At 38.0% G+C, this 19761-nt stretch overlaps 1 protein-coding gene across 5 annotated transcripts in view; it reads left to right on the top strand.

The window, feature by feature from the left end:
* The window catches only part of cadm1b (cell adhesion molecule 1b), a 327978-nt gene that overhangs the window by 270196 nt on the left and 38021 nt on the right, over window positions 1–19761 (top strand). For all 5 annotated transcript variants that reach the window (XM_014012463.1, XM_014012461.1, XM_014012459.1 and 2 more), the window contains 3 exons: window positions 6653–6799; window positions 12552–12704; window positions 15710–15847. In XM_014012463.1, the coding sequence (XP_013867917.1) occupies window positions 6682–6799; window positions 12552–12704; window positions 15710–15847 (409 nt within the window). In that variant the 5' untranslated portion in view covers window positions 6653–6681. The remainder of the gene's footprint in view (window positions 1–6652; window positions 6800–12551; window positions 12705–15709; window positions 15848–19761) is intronic.

Here is a 19761-nt window from a genome sequence, read left to right as displayed (position 1 = left end):
GAAAGAAAGAAAGAAAGAAAGAAAGAAAGAAAGAAAGAAAGAAAGAAAGAAAGAAAGAAAGAAAGAAAGAAAGAAAGAAAGAAAGAAAGAAAAGACGTCCTGGGTTATTTAATGGCATCGTTTGTATGACTATCAACTTTGTATTTAAAGGACATATATTTAATTAAGTCTGAGTGTGAGTCCCATTAAAAAGTCAATTAGGAACTGCATCAAAACCAACACCTCATTAGCTCTCTGCAGCTGAAAAAATCTGCAAAGTTTAGCTATGCATGTGCATTTGCAGCACATCAGACTCACCCCCACTTAGGTTGTTGCATGCACATGCAGCATTTGTAACAATTCAATATCAGAGAAAAATATTGTGATTTAATGTGCATTTTTTTTCTAAATGTAAACTCTTAAACTGACAATAAACCTGTGACACACTTAGACTGTCAGATCAAAGGAATTTTTCTTGTTTTAGTCTCTTGGTCATTTAACAGAAAGTGACTGATGAAGGCATCAGTGGATCTAGGACTCCTCTGTTCTCTGGGGTAAGGTTCTTATTGTAAAAAACAATAATTATGAAATAAAATAAAATAAAGCAGTGTAGTTGTGCCCTTGCCTTAGGCAATTCCACATAAACCTTCAAATTACTCTTTGGAGATTTACTTAAAGGGAAGCTTCTGTAAACACGGTTTTCTTCACTCCTATTTAAATCAGAGAGATGTCGTACTAAACCACTTTATGATGACATCAYTTCCTGTGTGAGCCCGGTCTAAATCATTATATTGGAAAACCAGCTCCAGTGGATAAGCATAGAAGATAAAGTGAGCTCGTAGAGCAATTGGTGTTAATTCAACCATAAAGGTCAACTTTTGTGCAGCTTTTGCCTGCTCCAACAGGGCTGACAAGAATAAAGAGTCACACCGCGAAACTGCTGTTGATGTTAACAAACAGAAATTCTGCCAGCAAAGAAGCAGTGACTGTCAAATGTTTGTTGGACAGTCATAACAAAAACAGGATCTGATTTATTTAGATCATTTTGTTGGAGCATTCGTCTGCGTATTTTTTATGAAATAGCAGCTATATCAACTCTTCTGATATCAAGAAATGTTTCTAACTGTATCATTTGATACAATCCTCATTTTGACTTTCAATAAGAAAGTAAGAATTTTAATGATTTGTTTTATTCTGTCAATTTTTGTAAACTTTTACCAGTTTACCTGAAGTAAATAAAATGTGGCAACTTGTTAGCATGTAAAAAGTAAAAATAAATAAATAAATAAAACATTTAAAGTACAGAATAGAAGCTCAGTTGTTTCATTTTTTAACCTTTTCATTTACTATGTCTTGGATGGCTGATAATCTACACAAGCACTTACAAATGTTAATAAAAATATTACATTTAAAATGATCAATTAGCATCTAAAGTCATTGTCACACCTTTATAATAAAAGCCTAAAACAAAGCTAAAAAGTTATTATTAAAGTGTCCGTCTTTATCTTCACGTGATAATGAAAATGTATTCATTAAAAAATATTTGAGACAATAATATTTCAAAATCTGTTTTTAGCTCTGTTGCAGCATCATTATGCTAACGGGGACCCATGCGCTTCTGTTAAATTAGGGGCCATGAAATTTTTTGAAACCTTCCAATGCAAAGGGTCTGGGAGAAATGGCACGGTGCTAATTATACCCTTCYCACTTGTGAACATTCTTAAAACAGCATTTCATCATGAGGATCAGGATTTAATGACTAAGAAGGATAAAGAGAGAAGAGACAGAATCAGAGAAGAAGAGGAAGAAACTTTTATTGTTAATGACGGTCTGGTTGTTCCTTGAAAGGACATGACTGCTGCTGCAGACGGCTGTGGTTCAGGGGAGAGGGAACGGGGATGGGGGGGCTGTCGGTCCTGCGTTTTGCTCCCCTCTTTCATGTCTTTTGAAGTGAGAAACAAGAGAGAAAAGTTCAAAGAGCGAGCCAACTTGGTTCAAAAGGTGCCGGTCCCTGAATTTCTGAAGGAAGAGCCAGGTCCACTAATATTTCCCGATTTCGTCAACTTTTGTTAAAATCGGTCAGGGTGCGGGTATAGGGGGTTGGGGGGGCTTGGTAGGGTCTGGCACCGTTTTGCATTCTGAGTATGGTTGATGAGCCGAGCCTCCATGCCAGACACTACTTGCCAGATTGTACATCCCCTCAGAGGGAGCGCAGACTTTTGAAGGTCTGTATTTTCCTCCGACTGTTTCATTCAGTATGTTGTGATGCAGGAACAGGAGGGCAGCCATGTGTAGAGATACAGGCACTTTACTCTCCCAGACAGCTGCTGGAATGAGTGTGAATTTATCAGCCAGTCATCTGTGCTCTGCCTCTGCCCACCGCCCCACCGTCACCCTCTCTCCTCCATCCCACCCCCACCCACCACCCAAAATTAATGACTGCCTCTCCTCATTTGCACCCAATCATGACCAGGATGCCGAGGCAATTGAAAATGTTTACTTCAATTGCGAAAACCCTCCATGTTCCACAAAGTGGCCTGTTTTCACTTTGATGGGATTGCTAATCACAGCGCCGTTATTTATGTGTGTTTTGAATTGGAGATGAGCCTATGCTGGGATATTGGAGGGGGACCAACCTTGCTTGAGGGTGGGGGGTGGTGGAGGGGTGGCTGCTAAACCTTAAAGAGAATTTATCTTTTTCGTTGCCTTTCTCTCAGCCCAGCAGATTGGGAGCAGGGTAACCTTGCTTTGAGGCTGCGCCGTGTTGCCGTTTTTCACTGCCAGATATATTACGGCGACGAAGTAACACAGACATCAGAACTTTTCATTTTGCTTTCTGCCTCATCTTCAGCGGCATCTATTTATGCACACAGGAAGTCCGAATGATAGCTCGACTCAAACACATGTCAGTGTTTTATTTATTCATTTATTTTTACCATTTTTTTTAATTCAGAAACACTCAATTTTATCAGCGTGCATTAATTCATCTTTATTTCTACAGGTTAGTTTCATTGAAACTGTTGTTTCAATGCTCATAAACAGCATTAACTCAGTCAATTTTGTACATATCCAGCTAAAATTTGGTGTGGTAGTAGCTGAGAGTCATCTCCAACACGGGCTACGTCATTGTTTGTCATGAGCTGTGTGTTTTCCATGTTTGGCTTTTTGTTTTAATTATGATGTTTTGTTTCTCTAATTACTTTATGTTGACTTTGTCCCATTGCCTCCCTGTGTTTCCAGCCGTGCTCAGAACTTTCCCACAGTCAGTTTCTGCTCCTCTGTTCTGCCACACCCACCTACACCTGTTCTCCATTCCTATTAGTCACAGCTGCAGCCACCTACCTCATTAATCACAGCTTTTTTTTCAGCACTTGTTTCTCACTCCTCTTCATTAATGTTCTTAATGCCATGTCTGGTTCTCTTGTTATTTTCTTCAATTCCTGTAAGTTGTTGTAGCTGCAGCTTTTTGTCTTTCTTTATTAAACATTTTACATTTTATTTGAAGCTGCTCATGTCAGTTTGGGTCCCTTCTCAGCTGTGACACTGTTTATAACATTGTCCATCCAACTTTTAAAGACATTTGACTTTAATTGCATACATCCTTTGAAAAAAAGAAGATAATTATGGATTATGTTGATGCACTTATTTTATAATTACCTGTTTTAGTATTGATCTTCATGCAATATCTTGGTGGCAGGTGAATGAAACTCTTTTTTTTTTTTTCAAATATGTCTTGTTTGTTTTTCAACACTCAAATTAAAACCTATGTTGGATGATTTTTGCACAAAACATCTTTTCAAGATATCTGAACTAAGAATGTTTCATTCTGTTTCTCTAATCTTAGACTGACTCCATGACTTTCAAATCAAACTCTGTAGGGGCTTACGCTATTTGCTCCAAGATTGTTTTTTTTCTCTCTGTTATTTGTGATTCTTTGCACAGAGAAGGTCTGGAGATCAGGTCCAGACTTTCACTGCAGCCAACAATATGCACATACACATTACGCTGGAAGGTTATCCATGAAGGATTCATTATCACAACACCTGAAAAGAGCAAAGAAGACTCAGAACTGGTGTAGTTTTTGTATTAATGACATTTTTTTGTGTTGATATTTTTTCCCCTTTCTTTTCGTCGATATCAACACCCTTATAAATTCGGACATGCCGACATTATCAACAAGACATTAAAGCCACATAAAGGCCAACAGGCAGCGGCATGAAAAAGTAAATGTTATCAGCACAAACGCACACTAACGCCCCGTGAATTCACCTGAGGACTACCTGCTGCATTCAAACAGGAGTGATGACTTTGCAATAAGTTTAAACTTGAGAGGGATACATCCTGCAAAATCCACTCTTTTAGCCGTTAAATGCATTTTGTTGTGTGTCTCTAGGAGTGCAGAAAAGTTTAATTTAGTCACTCTTTAGTTTGGATCACATATTTCAACCAAGTTCAAGTTGTTTCTATTTTCAATGACCTTTCTGAACTATTATGTCAAATTATTTACGACAGAACTGCCAAATAAAGTCTGGACCAACTTTGGTCATCTTTGCTCTCCTCTGGCTCTGGGTCAGACTCTGACTCCAACAGGTAAAGCAGGATGGACGTCTTCCCTTGTTGACTTCTTTAAATTAATAAAACAATTCTGCGCCGCTGTATAGTCATAACCCCTCTATCAAACTAAAATGGACTGCTAGAAGTGGGGGGTGAAGCGTCTCGTTTAGATTTAAATGGTACAGCCTCCAGACAAGTTGATCTGAGACACACCTCAGAAAGACGGGCTTGTGGAGTTACAATAAATAGAAATTCAGAACAAATCATTGCAGTTCCATTTTATGTAGACTCCAAATGAGTGATTTAAATTTGAAAAAGAAGGATTTAAAAGCATGACATGTCTCCTTTAATGTAAAAATGATTGTAACTTTTTACATGCGTCTGTGTTTGAAATGTGGCACTTCAGTTCACGTGACATTCGATTTTTTTTACAATAAACTATCTAAAATAAAGACCTAGCACTCCTAAAGAAATATATTTCCCATCTTCTTGTGATTGTCATCCAGAACATTTTTCTGATATATGATGAGCCAACTCTTTGAACTTTTGTGGACCTGAAAATACAAAATCCATTCTTTCATTTCTGCATGTCAAATTAATTTTTAATCATAGCTGCACAATTTATTTCAGATTAAAATGGTATATGAAATAAGAAACTACTTACATCAGGGTTTATTTATGGAAATTCAAATGTCAGGTTTGAACTATTGAAAAAAAAAATGTGCAAACAGTTTGTATCTCCTGCATTTATATGACCCCCTCCCCCCTCCCCCCTCCTCTTTAGATAAACATTTAGTCTTGTTTCATCTGCTGGCCATTAGAAAGTACAATGAGCTCGACTTACTCTCACCCCCTTTAATTTGATTCATGTCCATGTATAATTCAAATTTATTTGATCAAATTAAACTCACGCATGTAGTGCTCACTAAAAAAAATCTTTAATTTCCTACTTTGTGTACTTTGGCACATAATTGGTTGTCTGTGTTATTTTATTTTATTTTTATTTTTTTTACCTATTACCCTTCTTTTGTCCTGAACCTGCTTGCCGGCACCAGAGTGGAATGAAATGGGTGGTTCATTGCATCAGACAGGTCTGAGGAGCTTTTCTCCACAGGAGGTTAATTTCTTATTGCTYGCCGCATTCGCAGAGTTCATTTTGAATCATGTTAGTTTGGCTGTCTATTCCCATTATCACTATCTGAAAATGCAGGCGTATTTTTTTTTACCCCCCTCCACTTTGTAAATGTCAGAATGCAATAGAGGTGTCTGACAACTCGGGCATGCAAATGTGCTTTTGATGTTTTTATTTATTTATTTATTTATTTATTTGGGGTGGGGGGGTACTTAGAGTGTTGTTCCTTTACTTGGTGTGAATCTGAGGCACTAAACATATTCTCTTTGTGCTTTTTTTTGGCTCGTGCCAAATAAATATAGCACAAGGTGACTTCCATTTTCCTTCTCCTTTCTCTCCCAAGACAAGGGTGGAACAAAGTCAGTGTGTGAGTTGGGCTTTAGCACAATGTAAGTTCTGATGACAAGGTCCAAAGTCTGTCTGTGGCAACAAAGCCTGTGTAGAGGGAGTCGTTCAGATGCTTGTATAGAGATCCAGAACCACTGAGCACACACTGATCACGTGGAGCCTCAGATGGTGAGATCTGATAAAGCTTAACCACAAACAGCATCCAGTCCCTCTCTGTTCCTCCGTGCTCGSTCTAAGCCACCCTTTCCTTCTCACCTCCACCACCCCACTCATATCTGCTGCCTCGCCACTTTCCTTACACTTGTTCTTTGTCTCGTTYCCTTCGTGGACTCTCCTCTGTCTCGCTGCATCTTTGTGGGCAGCAGAGCTTACAGCCCATCTGGTAGTTGCGCACAGGGGCCCACTCTTAGCTGGGGAGATCAATGGTGACAAACACTGCACATGGCTCTTATAATAAAAGGATTAGACATGGCTGCAAACAGAATATCTACACAGCCTATTCACATATCTCCACTGCACATGTTGACACGACGTCCCTGTTGWCAGAAATCTAAATATTTAATAGACCCTAAGTATTCAGTCAGAGACATTTGTTCTCCATATTGACATGTTCTGTTCTTTTCCGCGTGTGTTTTRCAGTCGACTCTCAGAACCTGGCGGCGGACAACATGTCCGTGATCGAGGGGGAAATGGTCACCATCAGCTGTAGAGTGAAGAACAACGACGACTCCGTCATCCAGCTGCTGAACCCAAACAGACAGACCATCTACTTCAGAGACGTCAGACGTAAGCGCTGTTTCCTGAGGCTCGATACAAACCGTTTCCCCCGATGCTTTAAAACTGAAATATCAAAATTTTAGAGTTTTGGCCATTTCACTTTAGGGTTAAAAAGAAAGTTTGTCACAAACGGATGGAGTTCAGTTTAAAATCCAATTTTCTTCATTTCTGGCTGCAAACATGGCTTTATTTTCTTTCATATTAAGAATAAACTTTTATTGACTAAAAAAATTATGAAAAATTATCAGATACATTTTCTCAGAGAAAATTTAACCCTTTTCACTCCAAGCATTAGATGGATAGCACAGATCTGTAAAGTGGGGCTTTGTGAAAATGCTAAGAATGATTATTATATTATTTGTTGTAGAAAACTCTTTGAACCATCTCAGTTTGGAGGAAAAAAAAGTTTCATTTTGACCAAACTGACAAGCCAGCAGATAATCCAAGCAGATCCAGGACTAAAGAAGATTTCTGACATTTTAAAACAGCTCCAATCAGAGTTGTCTGGTAGCAGTTTATCTTATAAAACTTCACATTTAGTTGTTTGTTGTTTCCTATTAAATGATTATTAGCATAAATTTCTATGGGCATTTGCAAGCAGTTAGCTGTAGCACATTATCAGCAGAAATATCATCTTATAATAAAATCACAGCTAGAATGCAAAATTAACAGCAGTGTAAAGTTTTATGAATTAGTTTGCAAGAACTGCTGAGGAGTTTTTCATTATTTGAACTATTCCTTTAACTTTCAGGTTTGTTCATACTGTCAAAGTAAACATAATTGTAAAAAAAAAACTGTGTTAAAAGTTAATTCATGATTCTTGTCAAACACTCAGCTTAAGATTTCTTATGCAAACTATGACTAAAACAGCAGCAATCAATACATGAATGAGAATTACCTATAACATAAATACAATCACTCTTTGGTAAATTAGACAAACTGACTCTCTAAACATGACAAATAAATTCTTTTTTCCCCACAATTTTGCCAAATACACAAATACTGTCAGAGCTGCGTGTTGAAAATGTCACAGCATAATTTCATCTTGAATATGCACTTTGCTGCCGCAACATCAATAGCAATTACACAGGAAATTTCACTCATTAACCAGGACTGCCTGTTGCACAAAGGGATACAATAATTTATATCGTCTGACCCTTAAATTAACATTTATCACCTTTACTTAAGCAGAGCCAACGGGATTAGCTGCCTAATTATTCAGGTGACTCAAGAAATGGAATTAGCAGCTGTTATTTTCTCAAATGTGACAACATGAAATGTCATTTGCAGTTTTGAACTATTTTCTTGYATTTTATTATAAACAAACAATTTATGCAAAAAATGTCAGACATTATGATGGAATGTGTTTTATACCTTAAAAATGGTCATTGTGCAAAAAGAATATGCAACGTCATACTTTGTGCATACTTTACTATAAGTGTGGGACTGCTTGAACATTACTGTACATCCTGTTTCAGTATGAGTTTAGTACAGTAAAAGTATCTGATTTTATTAAAATACCATAGAAGATAAACTCCAGATTTCATTTAGATTATTCTGTGAATACCTGACTCAGGCTCTCCTTGGATGTTTGGCTTTTACAAAAGAAAAAATCACAAGGCATATGTAATGGGAATACTTTATTGTCCTTATCACTGTAGAGTTTTATGATAATCTTTTAGATTAGCATGTTGAAGATTCTGCTTATGCATGAACATATGGAATACTTTGCATTTTTTAACATTTATACTTGTTTATATGTTGGATTCAAGCCAGGATTCAAGGTGAACGAGACACAACCGTCATTTCAAGCTRTATTGCATCCCAGATGTTATTTCACAAGTCTAGGAAGCGAGACGTTTGTTTCATTCTCTCACTTGCGAAAACGCATCGGGGGAGTCTGAGTACACATCTTATTCATATTTGCACAAAATACCCAAAGCTGCTCCTCGAAACGTGGCAGATAAAAAACAATGTAAAGAATGGATTGTGTGGTGCTTTACATCTTCCAAAATACTAATTTAGACATCAAGAAACATGAGCAACAATAAATGATCAAGAGTTACATCATCAAAAAGGAGTCCTGCCCAGAGGTTTGTGCAACCTTTTCCTCTTTGTTTCACATTGAACTTCTCCATGTGAGTCGGCAAACATGTCATTTTCTCAGCCAAAGTCAATACAGCACCTTTGTCAATAACAAAAAATAAATAAATAAAAACTGTGTTGTTTATGTAACATTRGATGTGAATATATGTCAGGTTTTCTGACAGGCGGATTAAGTGTTATTGGTTTGCTGCTGCGTATTTGTGTTTCTCGTAATGGGGTCTAGTGAACCCCATGTCAGTGCTATTCTAGGCTTCGTTCCTAAAGTACTGCTGGTTCTGCTGGGACCCCCCTCAGCCAGTGGCATTGTTACCTGTCAACAGGGCCGCCCGACACACTGGCAGATCTTTGTGTACAAGGAGGTAAACAGCAGTGACACAGAGACACACCGGGAGCTGCGAGAACAGCAGCTACAAGCCAAGTAGCCACCTCCGAATAAGATACAAACAGTAATACTGGAATAATGTCAGGTACTGTAGCGGTGAAAGCCGTATAAATGAATTTCTGTTGCAGCAAATAAAGATGAATTATGTCATAGGTAGGAGCCGACCAAGTCTTGTTAGGATGAGGCGTTTATTCTTCCAGATATATGCAAAATGACATGCAATTTGGCAGAGTTGTCATCTGAAATGGAAAAATTGAGCCTTTATCAGCGAAGGTGGACCTCTTAGAATAGTGATGCAACAGAGAGAGATTATTTATTCACTGCAACTCCTCAGAAGATTTCTTACTTTGTATTACAGAGACTTTCAGTTTAAAGTGATACCTAACCAACAGAACTGCCTGCCTTTCAGCATCAAATCCTTGTAGGTTCAAAGCCTCAGAATAAAATATAATTTCTTAAAAGAGATATGAACATCACTTTGGGAACAATGCATCCTCTGACAATGTAAAAAAAAAATAACCGAAAGGGTCCATTTACAGCAACAAACTAAGGAATACTGTTTTAAATTTAACTGATGAAGGGAAACTAACACCCAACTAGTGACTAAGACCATGTGCACTGGTTTATAAATTTTCTCTTTCAGTGTTCATGTTCCCTTGTGTCTGTTTTGCCTGCTTTTCCTCAGCCTCTCACACTCCCACCTGCTCTCACAACACTATGCTTTTTTTGCTGAATGCAACTAGTTAGCAAAGCAAGGTTTAAAAATTTTACCTAAGAATAGTCAGTGTATGAAAACCAAGATTGTTCTAAAAGAATAAGTGGCTTTTGATCAATAACTTTGTTCAGTTGCTATCAGTTTTTGCARTAATTCATGTGGATCTTAAACTTCTTGATGTAGAGACACAGAAAACCAACTGGTTTTGTCTTTCATTCTGCTTAACCTGCTCAGGCTGCCGGGCCTAAAATTCCCAAAAGTGTACCCAAATCAAATTGAGTAATACTCTTGAATCCTTTGGAGTAAATCCGCAAGCCTAGTCTCTATATAAAGTTATCAAGTTTTAACTTCAATAGTCATAATTTTTGAAGCTGTAATTAGTATTTAGGTATTGAAGTTCAAATACATTACAATCATAAGATGTTTTTTACTTAAAATATTGTAGGGTTTTTAAAGTGTCCCAAAACATGAAGGAAAGGTAGTATTAAGGAAAAAATATATATTGGGTTAAAATATAGATTCACAACTATTACCAGTTCAAATTTGGTACCAACAGCATGAATATTTGAGACATAATATAATCCAGAATGTCCATCATACTTGGACAGGTCTCCAGCAAATGTCCAAACTGGACAAATAATTTCAAATACTAAATGCTTCAACACAGAGACTTAGCTGAAAGCTCAAATGAAACATAAAACCCTGATAAATCATCCTCTACCATCCATATTTACACACAGCATCATTAAAATATAAAATAAATTACTGATAATCAGCAAAATTATTCTTAGGGGACATTCAACAAATCCCCACCAACAAACAGCCAAAATATGGCAAAAAAACTAATACATCCTCACATTTTTTAAAGCATTACAAAACCACAAGCAGCAAAAAATGAATGTTTTTCACTTGCTTTTGATGAATTATTTGTCCTCTTTTTCTGGCCAAAAGCAATCCAATATGACAGTCAAAACAAATGCATACCCCGGTAATTCTTTCTTTTATGACATTTCCTGGCCACAAAAATCACTATTCTTTGTCTGGAAGCATTCAAACTACTTCATAATAAATATATTCTCTCTTAAACAGCAAGTTAATAACAGGTAACTTGATAGGCTACACAGTTGTGGTGTCTGAATGAAGCTCCCAGCTGATTGGCAGATTCTACACTCGATCGATCATGTGTACTACAGGTGGGACATGATGAGCTTGCCACACATTTTTTGGACTCTGGAAAGCCAATGAATCAAACCAGTTGGGCAAAAAAAAGTGTCAATCAAAAGAGGACAACCAATCAAATCCTTTGAACAGCCTACTGTACAAATTCAAAGCCTGGGTCAGGCTGTGAAGAGGCCGTAACCACAACCTGAGATTGTTCCATGGGCAGGTTTAAAGGGTAAAGGCTGAAATCCTTGCTCCGTATTTTCCTAATAGAAAGCCTTCAGCTTTTCTGAAACATTGTAGTAAAAGTGAATTATGGTAAATAGTAAATGGTAAATATTATTTTGATTAAATTTCACATTTTTAAAATCCATATTAAACAATGGTCTGATGTAAGCAAACAGCTCCTAATGAAACAATGCCATATCAACTGCACTTATAGTTTCAGACATGAGACGTTTCCCTCTGTGGCAGGTGCTTTCAGTCTTAAGTACATCAGCATCATTGTTTYCCTTTGAGGAGAGACTTTCAAAGAGCTCTCAGGTTTTATTGGGGGATGAGGTTTCATGTTGATTCTGCCCTGAGACCTTAAGTGATGATCATAATGCAAAGTGCACAGCCTGGTGGGAATAATAAACTCCCTGTGCTTGAAGCCGAGACRGAATTGAGTTCGTTAGCTCGACGGATGCAGAGAGGACTTGATAAAGAAGGCAGGTCAAAGCATCAAAAGGCCCTCCCAATCAAATCAAGCAACACTGTTTATGTAAAAGAGTGCTCAGGGATGAGTGCTGACCCAAATGAAAACGCAGCGAGCAAAAAGTCAGCGAGAGATGGCTAACCTAGTTTGATGACATTAAAGGAGAATTCTGCCAATCCATAGAGGCATTAGTACACAGCTTTCTGGCTACTTTTGATTTAGAGTTTCAGGCATCCAAGCATCTCTGCTTTCACACTGTGATTTAATTCATTATGTATGTTTGAATGCTTCTCCTTTTTCTGTGGAATTTGTGGGTTTGATGCAGCCATCCATGACCAGCCTCAGCTCATTTTAAGAGTTTCCTAGCTTGTTAGGGCTCTTCATGAACACTCTTCACACTTYCCTTTCTTTGCGAGTGGTCTGTGGACTGTAAAGGTACTTTATAAATCAACTTGCAGGAACCATTTTGAAACTCACTTTTCTTTTACTCAATTAAGGAGAAAGCCCAGAAAGAGGGCAACGCTTGCCCTCCACTCTTCCTTCCCCTCCTCCTGTCTAATTTTGTGCTAGTGTCTCCTTCGTCATCCTCCATCCCCTCTCTCAGTCTCACCCCTCCACACACACACACACACACACGCTTTCCTTTTTCCTTCTCACCCCATGTCTCATGCTCGTGTCCCTGCACTCTGTATCCCCACAGCTCTCAAGGACAGCCGGTTCCAGCTGGTGAATTTCTCTGACAACGAACTCCGGGTGTCTCTGTCCAATGTGTCGCTCTCCGATGAGGGCCGCTATGTGTGCCAGCTCTACACAGATCCTCCWCAAGAAGCCTACGCAGACGTCACTGTCCTGGGTAGGTGCGAGGACACAAGTGTGAATCTCACACAGGAAAAAAATGAATAAAAAACACATACTTCCATTGTAACCGTCTCAGTTATAAATACGAAATAATAGTAATCTTTGATCTTGTTATCTTAAGCAACTGAAACAAAATGTCAGCCAATTAGGCCCTTGCAGTGCTCAACAGCATAACGAAAAGGAGCAGATGCTGAAACTGATGGCTCAGACCGTGTTGGTTTGGCAGCTGTGTTGACTCTGTGAATCCTGGTGAATGTTGACTTGGCTGCTCCCAACGATTCCCTATTGAGAGTCAGCTGTGCCACACTTTGATGCTTTGGAGAGAAATTACTTTAGTTAAGCTTTATTATACATGCAGACATCCTGGGGGATTGAAAGGAATTRAAAGCACTTTAAAGTAATTACTCCAGTTGTACGATTGAAACCTAGCTGCAGTATTTCTGAATCAAGGGGTTGGAATGAAGAGTTCTTGAAATATGCACTCAAGTGACTTTTTGCTTTTAAGTAACTGAACTTCAGCAATTTTGCTGTGAWGACTAATACAGGGAATGATAGACTAATGTCTTCATATCCATGCGAACTTAGGTTGCATAGTGTGCATATATGTTTTGTTGACTCTGGCATCAAATTTTAGATAGGCCGTGCTAAGTAATGTACTGCTAGTTAGCACTGCATTATGAATAAATGTTTAGCTGCATCGTTGAATCATCAAATCCGTTGGATTGCTTAGAAGAAGTGATGAACGATGAGGGTTATGTGACTGGCTGTCTTTCAGTCCATCCAGAAGCCCAAACTGTAATATTTCATTCAATRTCACTGAAAGTTGGTAATAGTGGTCTCAAAAACATAAAATAGTGAATTTTGTGATCTCATGAGTTAAGTAAAGCACATCTGAAAAAACTAACACTGTAGCACAACCCTGTAGGAAGGTGCCACACTGCCAGGTTTTGACTKAGGTGAACTTCTTTTTTACTGAAGCTACATTATTGAATTTGTGTTCTGAAGCTCAGCTCCTCAATCARACATGAAGCATTGTTGAATCATTCTTACATGTTAAACCCTTAGATACAATGAAAGCACCTCCCGAGTACAAAAAGACCAGGGGCCTCATTTGTAAAGGATTGCGTGGAAATGYGTGAACCTTTATTTAAGATTTAAGTTTTTTATTTCAAAGGTCCTTATGGCTCACAACAGAAGCATAAACATTACTGTTAACAAAGCTTCTGATAACGTTGACATAAAATCTAAATTTAATTATGAAGTGAAATGAAATATCTGACAGTGATCGTTACGCRGTGTGGCCATAATTCCTCACTTCACCATCTGTGTCGCAGCTTCCTGTCTCTAAAATGAACGTAYGCATGGGTCAGAGCTGGCGTGAGGGACTGCATGTTTTCACACCAAGTTTGGGTTTTATAAATCACAACATTTATGTGAAAAGTGGCGTAGTCATGTTTCTGGGCTCAGTTTGTGCGTACGCAAGCTTTATAAATCCGACCCCTGGTACTTTTGGCCCGAATGCAGCTATAAACACACATATATATGTTTTGACTTAACAAGGCATTTAAAATAAATGCTCTTCACAATTTGGAGTCCAGTTTTCCCCATCACTGTAATTTGAACTAAACTTTTTATATCAAATGAGAAAATTGTTAAGTTTGTTGAGATTCTACAGTTTTGTTTCAGAAAAACTTATTGTCTTAAGACACACATGGGGTATCATGTTGTGTTTAAGAGGAAGGAAAGCTCAGAAGCTGTTTTAATGTTTGTAAAGACGCCACAATGTCAGCAAATGTGTTTTTTCAGGCTGAAAGAAAAAACTAAAATGTGTTTTTATTGTTAACAGGCTGATGACAAGCACAGAGTCAGATTCAACAGTGAAAGAAAACAAGTCACTCCAGGAGTTGGAAGATTGTTAGTTTTGCATTTGTTAAGCAATATAACACGGTTTAAATGGAACAATGATGTTGATTTGTAAAAATGTTGAGCTTCAACATTATGATTGCCTTCAAATCTAACAGCTTCATCTATTTGTCCATCCTACTATGTTTAACTATGAAATTAACATAGTTCAACGAATAAATGCAGCAATTTTAAAGAATACATTGAAGGGACAGTTAGTCAAATTAGTTTCATTTGTGAAAAGTCAAATACTATTTTTTTATTTAATTCTTTTTTAATCTAACTAAATTCAAACTGTAAAACTCTAGGAACAAACTTTATTTTATGCCAGAAAGGGCTCCTAACTTTTTTTGATTATGCTGTCAATTGATACAGGTCCTATTAATTACACCAGAAGCTACAATGCCTGTGTTTCCCAAAAAGATATTCAGTAATTGTAGACAGATTCAGTGACCCGTGTCTATAGGTCAGCATCATGTTCACCCTCCCACTTTGCTTCCAAACACATCTGTTGGCAGTGCAGACAGCAGGAAATACTGAGACTACACAACTTAGAACAAGAATTGGACAAAATGTTACACAAAATGAGTTTGTTCAGTCTAAAGCAGCTTGTTAATTAACATGTGTACATAAACACAGGACATCAGTATGTAGCAGCACTAAAAAAAACATCATGAGTAGCATCCTGTGGTTTTTTTTTTTTGTTCTACTACTTCTAAAAGAAGATTTATGTTTATTCACTTCATGTAAAGGTATTTTTTCTCACTAAAACTGCTCAGACTTCCAGCCGCTAGTGGCTGATACATAGAATAAACAAGTTCAACAGACTGTCACAGCAAGTGTTRACATTTTAAGAACAGTTTTGCTTGTGGCAGCTGACCCTCTCAGTTAAARTCACAGAAAGAGAGATCCAACAAGTTTGGTTCTCTTTCCATAAAGATGTATTTTATGTTAGAACAGTTGGTGGCACAGTCATTCCTGATGGTGAGAAGCAATTATTTACACTTTGCGCTGGTGTCAGTATTTATAWTATTACATGTGAATTATGTGTGTTCCCATGCTGGTGCCTTTCTGAGTGTTGCCGTTGCTGCTTGTCAGTCCCGCCAGCCAGCCCAGTCATCGAGAGCCGGGAGGATGTGGTCAGCGAGGGGAACGAGACGGAGCTCACCTGCATCGCCATGGGCAGCAAGCCAGCCGCTTCCATCAGATGGATGAAGGGGGAGGAAGAACTGACAGGTTGGTAGAATAACAGCCTCCCTCAGTTAGCTTCATATGCTCCAGGCCTGTCTGCTTCCCCACAGGTCCTGGTCTCTGGAGGCTGTTCCTCTGCAAACAAGACGAAGTTCAACTTTGAATGTGCATTGTACTGATTATGTTGACGGGCATGTGTACATATGAAGATACTCCTGCCTGTCATATACAGTTGGAGGACCAATATGCTTTCTTCCTTGCGAAACAGTCACTCAGATCTTTTGAAGTGGGTTTCTGTAGAAATGCCATGAAGAATTAATATCTTACCTTTTGTAGGTAGCTCATTAAAGAAAAATAAAACTTGTTTGAAGAAATGACATATACTAATGAAATTCTGGCTATGACTTTTCCTATTTCAGCAATTGACACTTTTGAGATGTTTAGCATTTTTGGACTTWTTTTCCCACTGAATTTTAATGGAACTGTAACATCCTTAAAGTCATTAAAATAATTTAACCTTTCCTGCATTTTACACCTTTTTTTTCTGGTTCTACTTTTTTAACTTCTATGTTCTAAATTCACCTTTTATGATCATTTAGCTACTTCTTTCAGCTGCTTCATTTRGGAAACATGTGCTCTTCCACCCGCTTTGGATGTTATCATCCATTAAATGGACGTTATTAGCCGTTATCTGTCCCATAGAATGGCTTCAGACTGTCCGCTAGTTAATATGAGGCATAAAACCACTAAGGTTAGTTTTAGAGAAAATGACATGGGCTACGATAAAATCAACCGGACTCCAGCAGTAGCAGATTGTTGCATTCCAATGTATAACCCACTAGGGGGCACTGTCGGGACAGTCTGAAGCCATTCTATGGGACTGATAACAGCTAATAACATCCATTTAATGGACTGATCTGAAGCGCTGTCTCTTCCTATCCCTTTGTGCTAGATTCAGCTTTTAAGCTACTTTTTAGCCACATTTATGATATTTTTAGCTCTTTTAGCTAAAAGTACATCTTTTTATTTTTCTTTTTTTTAATCTTTAAGCATTAAACATTCACACTATATTTTTGCAGAAAATGAAAATTCTTTAGCCTGTCTACATAATGCTGTTTTTTGCGAATAAAGCATTGGCACTACAAAATGAAGCAGTTCTAACACACATAATTTTGGTGAAATGATCAAGTAATGCAAAATTTATGTCAGTGTAAATATGTGTAGTGTTTGTATGAACTGCTGTTATTTTTTTGCGACCTGAGTTTGGTCTTGTTCTTTCTTGAACTAGCAGCTAATTTAACAAATCTCATCAGGATTAAAGCGTTTCTCTTCAAACTCGTTTTGCTTGATGATCTATCTACATGAGGTACAAAATTAGGTGTTCATAACCGTTCTGCAAAACCCCACTTTAAAAGATCTGAACCATCACTTTAACTCTGTGTTTTCTCAAACTATGCTAATGCATCCAGCGCTGCAGACTCGCGTTATGTCTCTTGTAAATTTTGATTTGCACTGAAGCTGCTTCCACACTGCAACCATCATTTAATAGATCAGTGTTTGGATTTAAAATTGCTTAAATATTTACTGTGAACATTTAGTTACACCTCAGCTCCTGATGGAATATGTTGTTTTTTTTAAACCAGTCAACTCTAAATATTTTCTGTCTGCTCCAAACCATTGGTTCATGGTAAACATGGTTAAGAACTCTTATTTGCACATTTTATCTTCATTTCCGTGCCTTCAGTTGCCTGTAGGCTCTCATAGAAAGAGGTATGTAATCTTGAGTGCTGAAAAAAAAATCTTATTACCTCTCGGTTATGATTTGGAGTTATCAATTATTCATTATATACTTATTGTACAGGAACAGAGATTTTCATTTTAGTCACATTGTATTTACACAGACGGAATGTCTTTTGGCTTGTTGTCAAATGATATATGTAATAGAATGGAGAGGATACATTTGGCTTGTTGAGAGATGAAATATTTAGACAAAAGCAAATCTGAAGCTAAATGCCATCTGTGCCTCCAGTGTTCCCTACAGGAGTCAAAGTCAATTTCTGTTTATGAGTTGTGTTGGGGAGGGAGAGACAACAGGATGGTTAGATCAGCAAAATGCCACTGACATGCTGAGCAGTGCTAATCCATTGTGGCAGTGGATACATAAAGCCAGCTGAAAAGTCACGTCCTCTTGTACCACWGGAAACATAAATCACTTCTTATTACGGACGTGCTAAACAATTCATTAGTCCCTGCACATATTGAGATTCAAAGACGCCGCATCACGTTGTTTTTTTACAGACGCTCTCAGATGGTGTTTGTCTTAGGTTTGTGTACAAACAAGGCGGTTTTAATGCCAGTAAAGAAATTGGCAACCTAACTTTAACTGAAATGGGCAGAATCTTTTTTTTTCTAATCATTTATCATGCTGGCAGGAACAGAACTGATGGGCTCTGGCCTGAAAGGGACTCAGCACATCAGGTGGCAAAATGCTTATTAGCATAAGTGCGAGCTGGAAAATTATTTAAATGAGGTGGAGACCAGTGATCAGCTGCTCCTGCTCCTAAAATACAGGAGAAGTTGTGCGTCATCAAAGTACTCTCRTTCAAAAATGTTCATGCAATCAAGTGTTGCAGGAGGTCTAGTGATAGTTTAAAAAAGTTAGCAAATCTTATTTCTTTTATAGAAATAAACAAATAAATAACCAACTATTACAGAAAATGTCATCTCAAATCCAGCTGTAGAAATCAATACTTAGTCAAACTAATCGTTGTAAGAAGCTAATTTTATAACCAAAAATCTTGGTTTCGTTTTTCGTTTTTCGTTGTTGTTTTTTGCACTGAATTTTTAAATTGAAGAGCTCAATCACGAGAAGAAATGTTCCAAACTCAAGGTCCTTTGTCAGATTTTATTTTATTTTATTTTAGTATTACATGCTTCAAATGAACTTGATGACATTTAAACAAATTAACAGAGGAAGACCATAAATTAGAGTTAAAATTATAAAACATGTGAGAATGTGAAAGAGAGAATCTATTATAGCTTCTTTGTAACATGCAAAAAAAATGAAAAAAAAAAAAAACACCACAATTAGTCAAGTAAAAAACAAAAATCCTGGCATTGCCAGGCGAATGCAAATTAGTCTGAAACCTCTCTTTTCATTTTTCAATTTTTAAAAGCCATTATCAGTGAGTGCAGCCCGAAAAGCTTCTGGAAACAGTTCAATAGAGCTGCAGTGTAACATATAACATAAAACTGAGTAACAGGATCCATTATTGAATTAAACATGTCACATATTAGATTATGTTTTGTGATTGGCTCAGTTTAGGCAAGGTCAGTGTTTAAACAGGAAGGTGACCTTGTGACTCACTTAGATTCTGTTTTTGCGCTCGTTCTCTGTGCAGGTTGGACACCAGGGCTGCTTCTTGTCCCCAATCCTGTTTGTAGTATTCATGGACATGATTGTCAAGGCACAGTCGTGGGGACGGGAGTGTCAGGTTTGRGAAGCACAGGGTTTTGTCTCTGCTTGCGCGGCTGACGGGGTTCTGTTGGCATTTTCATGTCACTACCTTCTGCGTGCACTGGGGCCGGTTGCAGCTGAGTGTGAAGCAGTTGGGATGAAAGTCAGAGCCAAGTCCAAAGACATGGTTCTCAACCATGGGAGGTGGGGGCGGGGCTGAGGAGACTCTGCTCCTGTGCATCAAAGGATGTCAGCTCAGGTGATTTGGGCATCGGTGCCTCTCTCTGGTTTTCCAGCCTGTACAACCCACCCATGGATAAGCGGCAGAAAAAGGATGGATGGATGGATGGATGGATGGATGGATGGATGGATGGATGGATGGATGGATGGATGGATGGATGGATGAGACCAGCCATACGAGCTCCTTTATGATGTTTTCTGTCAAGAATAAAATTGAAAAACATTTTTATGTGAATGAGAAAAGTCTAACAACCCAACCGCT

The sequence above is a fragment of the Austrofundulus limnaeus genome, unplaced genomic scaffold, assembly GCF_001266775.1.
Source record: "Austrofundulus limnaeus strain Quisiro unplaced genomic scaffold, Austrofundulus_limnaeus-1.0 Scaffold91, whole genome shotgun sequence".
Taxonomy (NCBI): domain Eukaryota; kingdom Metazoa; phylum Chordata; class Actinopteri; order Cyprinodontiformes; family Rivulidae; genus Austrofundulus; species Austrofundulus limnaeus.
The sequence above is the reverse complement of the archived record's forward strand: the minus strand, read 5'-3'. Positions and strand labels throughout refer to the sequence as shown.